Source organism: Glycine max, chromosome 5 (genome assembly GCF_000004515.6).
Source record: "Glycine max cultivar Williams 82 chromosome 5, Glycine_max_v4.0, whole genome shotgun sequence".
Lineage (NCBI taxonomy): Eukaryota > Viridiplantae > Streptophyta > Magnoliopsida > Fabales > Fabaceae > Glycine > Glycine max.
The window spans coordinates 772,690-780,877 of NC_038241.2; the positions used below are offsets into that span (position 1 = coordinate 772,690).

Below are 8,188 nucleotides of genomic sequence, written 5' to 3' on the forward strand. Positions count from 1 at the left end.
ATTGATTCATGCAATGCATGGACTAATGAACAATGTATAGTTAAATAACATTTTGTAAAAAAAATCTATTTAATTTACGAATATGCACGTTAAATCAAAATTAATTATATATCAGAATATTAAAATAATTATGAGAGAATATTTACTTTATCTCTTTAATTATTTCCTCTCTCCTAATTATCTCTCCATTTTCTCTTCTTTTTTATAAAATAAATCTTTTTATCTATTTTATTATTTTTTTTTCTCTCTTAAATATCTCTCATTTTTAAAACTGCTTCCACAACTCTACTCACTATTTGCAATGACACCTGCAAAGCAACCAAGGATCGGCAACGCAGCTATTCTAACATAAACTAATAACTAACGTTTTGATTAAAAAAGATGTCAATCATCTCCTAGTCGTTAATGACATCTTGCCCCCTCTAACTAGGGCCTTTACTAGGATCTCTCATGACTAAAGGTTGAGTTTCTTCAAAAATAGGAGACATGGGATAGAGATAACTGGAGGAGAAAAGTAAGGTATGCTGTGATGGAACTGCAGAAGAAGAAAATATAACAAATACCAGATAATCATATTCCATGTATGAGTAGAAATAGAATAACCTATTTTAGGCCTGAATTTGGGTCCAGAAATTTTGACAATGGTTGAACCCGAATCAGGATCCCACACAATTCAGAATTTGGATCTTTGTCACCAATGTGGCTTAATTCTTAAATCCATCAAAATCCCGATGTACAATAATAATTGCACATCTCTAATTAGAAAAAGAAAACTATAACAATTAACAGAAAAAATAAGAACAAATAAACCTATGAACTGATCACCATCAATCAGTGACCACATTTTTCAAAATTTTGTCTTCAGGGAAGAATGCAATTTCCTAATCCATCCAATTGGTGAGACTTTTCAAGATCACATACTTCAAGTCAGGTCCCCACTCTACCTGGCAACTGGCAAGTCGTGAACGAGTGGTAAATCGTCAAGCCAGTCACCATAAATTCGGTTGATCTTCCTGTGTCCTTTCCACTTCAGTAAACACTTCTCATCCTGATCCTCTTCATTTGCTGGAAGTACACTTGCTCTGTGACTAGGAGGTGCATCATTAGAAGAAACTGATGTAGCTCTTGGTAAGGTTGGAATGGTAGCTTTGGTTGAAATTGGAATGGCACCTGGAATTTCTGCCTCGGTGCGTCCACCAGGAACTTGTAACTCTGATTTGCAAGACAAAAATACTCAGGAGTTTGAGAAGAAAGACGGGAACCAAACAATTTTAATTGTTGAAATCACCCTACTTCTCTGGTGTACTTTTGTTCACAATAAGTAGATACAAGTTATTACATATTAATGAAAGTACATCCAAATTTTTTGAGCCAGGCATCAAATTTCTAAGCCATTAGCAGAAATCTAGGAGGGATGCTCGCAAATTGATCATCCAGAATCATTCATAGAGGCAATGTTCACATCATGATATGTTTGAAAGACAGAAGCAATCAAGTAGGCCATGATGCCATGTTAAACTGCCCAATCACTTGGGTGAGGGAATTGCTGGTAACACTAGGGATTTCTTTCCACAAATTACACAAAACTACTATAAACTGCAGTCAAGCAACAAACGTGTACTTTGCAAAGTGAAAGTAGTCTTAACACCAAACTATAGACATAGGCATTGTAATGCATTATAAAAAGGACATGATCAATCACTTAATTATCTAAGACATTTCTATCAAAGAAAAAAATCCTAGCAGCAAGGTTTATAGAAAATGCAGAATTCCGTGTCTATATGACATATTCCTTAGACAAAGACACAAAGTCATCACTATATAAGTGATTAAATACCTTTAAACTGAAGTAACATCTGCTGCACAAAAAAATACCAAAAGCTCGTACACAAAAACAAAAAATGAAAAGCATTCAAGTACATAATTTCTTGTTACAGAAACGATCTCTTTGCAGATCAGATCACTAACAAGCACAACAACATTACAGAAAATGACCTACTAGTTCTAAACATAACCTAGATAAATCACAAAACTGAATTCATATGACTGAAAAGAACAAACCAAAACAATCTAGAACGAAAACCAATAATCAATCAAAAGGGGAAGTTTGTAGTAGTACCTGCTTGCCCATGAGCAAAGTGACAGTCATCCCCAAAGGGGCAGTGGCCTGTTGTCTCAAATTTGATGCAGAGTTTAGTCTTCCAATAGGTAGATTTAACATTCCCCCGGAAAACATTTAAGCCAGTATTCACAGCCCTATTACTTTCTAAATTATTAGAGGCATCACCATAGGACTTGGGGGATCCATTAGTACCAATGCTTATAGCTGTGCTCTCCCTGTACCTCACCGAATCATCCCTGAACCTGGCAGGGTCTTCATGAAGAAAACTACACTTATCACCATAGGGGCATTCCTCCCCATTGTAATACTTCTTGCACAGCTTCATCTTGTGTATGATTTTCTGGTCATCGTCCCAATCCCCCATCGTGGGTGGCCGCTCCTCATTGCGCAACCCAACAAGCTCTTGCCAATTTGGTGGCGGCTGCCTCATGTCTTCAAGCCCATGTGCAAAATTGCAGTTCTCGCCGTTCCTACAAGCGCCAGCTCTGAACTTTGCACAAATACGGGTCTTGAAGAAAATGTGGCTCGTTCCTTTGTTAAGTGCAGGGTGCTGAATCATCCTTGGAGGGCATGCCATTGCATTGGAGAGGCTGCTATCACAGGTCCTTGCCCTCTTGAACGAAGGGGGTTGATCCTGTGGTGAATGTGGCTCCAATGATTCGTTGTTCGTTGGGAATTGAAGCCTCACTTCAATGGCATCCGTGTCTGTGGAAAACGACGGCGGTGACATCATAAAGGATGGAATATGGTCAGAGAAACTCATGGCGAAATTTTGATCCTATTCTATCAAATTTAGAAGATACTTTTTTGATTTGATTCTTAGCAAATGGACTTACAGAATCAATATCTTTTATCAAATTGAAAACACTGATATTCAACCTAATGCAATGTATAACCAAATATCAATGCTGAACAGGTGAAAAGGAAAAAGGAGAAACTCTTGGCTGAGGCCAGTTTCTGAGAGGGAGAAAGATCAAATCAAGAAATTGGGAAGACCCAGATGAGAATGTTGGGAGAGAAACCAGACGCGTGATCAAAGTTTGAGTCTTTTCTGGGATTGATCACCAGTATTTATAAAAAGAAGAAAGGAAGGAATATATGTAGGGGAGACAAATGCAAGTTTAAGTCTTTTTTGCTGGCATAAAAAAGTCAAAACCCTAGCCGCCTATCAAACCCTGATTGACTGATCAAAACCAAAAACAATTAACTGAACAATGAAAAATAAAAACTTGAAAAGGGCAGAACAAAACAGACGGTAATCAAATTAAAAATCAATTACCGCTATTAATGATTAAAAATAGATATTTTATTGATTAAAAATCAATACTGTTATTCAATTTAAAAAAATAAATATAAAACAAAGTAAATTATCCAACTATAGAAATTAGTAAAATGTAATTCAAATACCTATTTATATAATAAAAAAATCAATACCCTTTATTAAATTTCAATTAAAAATTAAATATACAATATATATATATATATATATATATATATATATATATATATATTGTTTTATAAAATAATAAATTAAGTACATATAGTTTTTTTTTATAATTTTTCCAACAAAAAGTTTTCATCGGGTCAATTCATATTATATCTAATCATATAGATGATAGGTAATCGATTATCAATGCCTTGATAGGTTGGAACAACGTGTTTGAGGTAAAAACTGATCAACCAGTGAAATTCTTTAAATTTTGTTTGCTTGACTTTAAATTAATCTTAAAGTAATGCTTAACCTTTGAATTATTCTTGAAACAATGTTTAACCTTTGAATGTTTGTTTGTTGAAGTAACCTTGTAAGCAACCTTGTTTGATTCTACTTTGGCATCATCAAAATCTTGTATTCATACATTCACATTCTTCCCCTTTTTTATGATGACAATCATTATCAAACAAATTCTTTTTTACATCATCAAAAACCTGTATGATTCACATTCTCTCCATTTTTTTATGATGACAATCATCTGTAGGTTAAGAGTAAAACAAAAGAATATCTATCCGTATAGTTTACTTTCCCTTGATTTTGCAATGATTGCTTATATGAAACAGGTGAAGATTGCATAGATTTCATATATAGAAAAAAAAAAGTTATCTCATAAACTCTTACTATCTTATTTTTTATCTCTCTCTCCCCCTTTGTCAACATAAAAAACAAATCATGAGTAGAGAGGAGAAAATCATTTAGCAATTTATAATGAATTAAAAAAAAAGTAGAGAATACCATATCTTTAAGTATCATTTCATGGCTTAAAAGAAAATGTTACCGCTTGTTGGAATATATGAAAATCAAATGATACCAAAAGGCCTTTATCACATAATTGATAAAATACTTAATAAACTATGCTTAAGATCATCAATAAGTAAAACATTTTTTGTGGAGGTAGAGGGATTCGTACCTATTTTTCCAACTCCAACAATTTTACCTTTGTTGTTGTCTTCATAGATCACATGTTCAACTGCTATTAATGTGTCAACTTTGCTTTAAGGTGTCCATCATTCATATAATCATATTTTGATTTTGGTACCCAAATTGTCTTGGATGCTTGAATGTTAGTTTTCAGTAAGGATCCTTTTGGAACTCATACCATTTTTCCACATTCTTTCTTTCTAATATAATATGTTGATAATGCACTATGATCTTTCTTACCACAGTAAAAGCATGTTAACAAAGTAGAACTAGTAACAAGAATAAATTTGACAATAACAATTTTTAAATCTTCAAATTTCAATTTCAAATTTCAAAATTTTCTTTTCTAAACTTGAAATAGTTTTCTTAGAATATGAAACTAATTTGGCAAGTTTAACAAATTCTTTATGCAAATCATCGAATGCATCTTGGAATTCATCAAAAGAAATAGATAAGTCATAGTTATAAGACATTACCTCTTCTTCGCTATCATAGTCTTTGGCCATGAGACTCAGATTTATGATTTCATTTTCTGAAACACTTGAAGAATCCATGTCATTATCTTTCCAAGTGATGTATGTCTTTTTTTCTTTGAAATTTCTCGTCAGATTTTTCCATTCTTCTTTTAAAGATAGGATAATCGAATCTCAAGTGCCCAGGTTGATCGCGCTCATAGCATTTTGGGGCTTAGGAGGAATCTTCTCCTTTCTTCTTTGGATTGATGTTTGGTCTCCTTTGATTTCCTTTATTTCTAAAAAATTTATTGAATCTTTTCACAAAAAATCTAAAATCACCATCTTCTTCTATTTCATTCAAGTCCTCTTTGTCACTTTCTTCTTGAACAGAAGATGATAAGGCTTTGAGTGCAATTCCTTTCTTCTTTTTGTCATTCTTTTCATATTGATGGAGTCTCATAAGTTCCATTTCGTGTTCCTGAAGTTTTCCAAAGAGAGTGACAAGAGACATATTAGTGAGATCTCTTGATTCTGCAATTGTTACTTTTGGTTGCCATTGTCATTTTCTTTTCTTCTTTATCCCATTGTTCCCGAGGTTTTACTATAGTTGCATTTCCTGCTATCATAGTAGGGATGTAAGAATCAATTTCAATAGCTTCCCATATATTTAAATCTATGGCTTCAATAAAGATCTACATTCGGGTTTTCCAATAGTGATAACCTTCACCATTAAATATAGGATGTCTATTAATAGAATTTCTCTCACGAAAAGGAAAGTTAGATGAGACCATAACTATTCTTGAAGTTTTTAAACTTTAGACAATAATCTTGCTCTAATACCACTTGTTGGACAAGTGGCCTCAATAACTTAAGAGGGGGGGGGGGGGGGTGAATTAAGTTCTAAAATTTTTCAACTAACAAACTTTAACCCCCTTTTAAATGATAGACTCAGAATGCAGAAGAAGAGGCAACAATCAATTTAATAATGTTCTTTAAACGTGCAAGACAAAATTGATCGCAATAAAATAAATAAGATAAGGGAAGAGAGAAATGCAAACTCAATTTATACTGGTTCGATCACTTCCCGTGCCTACGTTCAGTCCTCAAGCAACTCACTTGAGATCCTCACCCTTGTGTTCAAGATTCTCCAAGAGACAACCCGTCTCTTGATTACAATTCTCACTATCCAAGAGACAATCAATCTCTTGATTACAACTGACTTTCTGAGATAAACAGAAAGATTTCTCTCCTTTAGAGTGGATGATACAAATTGAAGATCCTAGAAGAATTTCTCTCTTTTAGAGATGATAATACAATTTGAAGTTCCTAGATGAATTTTCAATAGATTTGCAAGTGTTTATCCAAAAGTTGTTGAGAGAGCATTTGACAATTAAGTTCTCTCATTCTCTCTCTCATTATTTTCGAAGTCAAACACACATATATATAGGTCCATCATGCCTTTTCAAAATGGTTTGAAGAAATGTGTATTTTCAAAAAGTTTTTTCTAAAATTCTTCACTGGTAATCGATTACAGGTTTCTGATAATCGATTACAGCTATATTTTGAAGGGTCATGACTTTTCAAAGTATTTTCTGAAGTGTCGTTGCTGGTAATCGATTACAAACATTTGGTAATTGATCACATGATTCAAAATTCAAATCCAAAACCCTTTTTAAAAGCTTACTTGCAAACTTGTCTTCTGGTAATCGATTACATTGTCTGGTAATCGATTATCAGTGCCTTGATATATTGGAAATAATGTGTTTGAGGCAAAAGCTGATCAACCAATGAGATTCTTTAAATCTTGTTTGCTTGACTTTGAATTAATCTTGAAACAATGCTTAACCTTTGAATTAATCTTGAACTAATGCTTAACCTTTGAATGTTTGTTGAAGTAACCTTGTAAGCAACCTTGTTTGATTCTATTTTGGTATCATCAAAACCCTGCATTCATACATTAACATATATCATTTAATAATTTATTTATTTTTAAAAGAAATAAGACATTGATAGTATAAAATATATTTACAATAAATTTTTTAAAAGTTATACCAACTCAAAGGATTAACGTAACGATATAAGGTCCTACTTGACTCACATGTGAATAGACGATTTATTTAGTGAGATAATCTTTGTTTAATTTTCTCTGTGTGTACAATCATGCATTAGATAAGATTAGTTTTTGTCTTAATGGATTGGAGGACACCCATGAATCTATAACCCAAAATCAAAATAATCTTATAAGTCATATCAACAATGATTTATAATCGGATGATAATATAATATTTTTTACATTGCATGACCATTAACTCTTATTTTTATTAAATGTATATTATTTAATAATTTAATAATTACATTTACTAAAAAATATAAATTATATATAATAGTTATAATTAATCACCTTAATTATTGATAATAATAATTACATTAATTAAATTTAATTACTTTAAATATATATTTTTAAATGACATTTATCATAATTTGAACTAATATTGTTTTTATTTTAAAAAATATATATACTCCAAAAACATATTAAAAAAGTACCATAATTAATTCAAGAGTTGTCTCACATGCATTCGGAAAATAATTATATATAATTAAGATAACTATCTTAATTATATATAATTAATAGTTACATTAATTACCTTAAATAGTCATAAATACCATAATTACAAATGTAATAATTACATGCATTATTCAGAAGACCATGGGCTTTTTCTTTTCCAATTTCTGTACATTTTGTGCAAAGTTGGAATTTAATAAAAAATTGTTTATATGAAAATGATATATATATATATATATATATCTATATATATTCAATATTTAATAAAAATATGTAATAATTATGGGTAATCATATTAATTATATATTTAATAATTACATTAATTAATTTAATTATATATTTTAAAATAACATATTATAACCAATCAAATAGATTTTATTCCTCCAACAATCATAATTTTCATAATTATCATTCTCATAATCATGATCCCGCACATGAAATAACATCCCTTATCAAATGTTTTCTTTATATATATATATATATATATATATATATATATATATATATATATATATATATATATATATATTAAAATCTTAAGAAAAACAACTGTGAATAAAAAATATTTTTACATAATACATTATTGTTATTTAATTTATTATCTAATATATATTAAATATTTGATAGAATTACCT

At 30.9% G+C, this 8,188-nt stretch overlaps 1 protein-coding gene across 2 annotated transcripts; it reads right to left on the reverse strand.

The window, feature by feature from the left end:
- Window positions 1–541: 541 nt before the first annotated feature.
- On the reverse strand, window positions 542–3,241 carry LOC100780649 (zinc finger CCCH domain-containing protein 39). Of its 2 annotated transcripts, XM_006579690.4 has the most exons (3): window positions 2,959–3,240; window positions 2,120–2,827; window positions 543–1,212 (listed from the first exon to the last, which is right to left on the reverse strand). In XM_006579690.4, the coding sequence occupies exons 2-3, from the start codon at window positions 2,697–2,699 to the stop codon at window positions 941–943; spliced, it is 852 nt and encodes a 283-aa protein (XP_006579753.1). In that variant the 5' UTR covers window positions 2,700–2,827; window positions 2,959–3,240; the 3' UTR covers window positions 543–940. The 2 variants fall into 2 exon arrangements, with proteins under 2 accessions (XP_003524539.1, XP_006579753.1); XM_003524491.5 differs by having other exon boundaries at window positions 542–1,212; window positions 2,120–3,241.
- Between the last annotated feature and the right edge of the window lie 4,947 nt (window positions 3,242–8,188).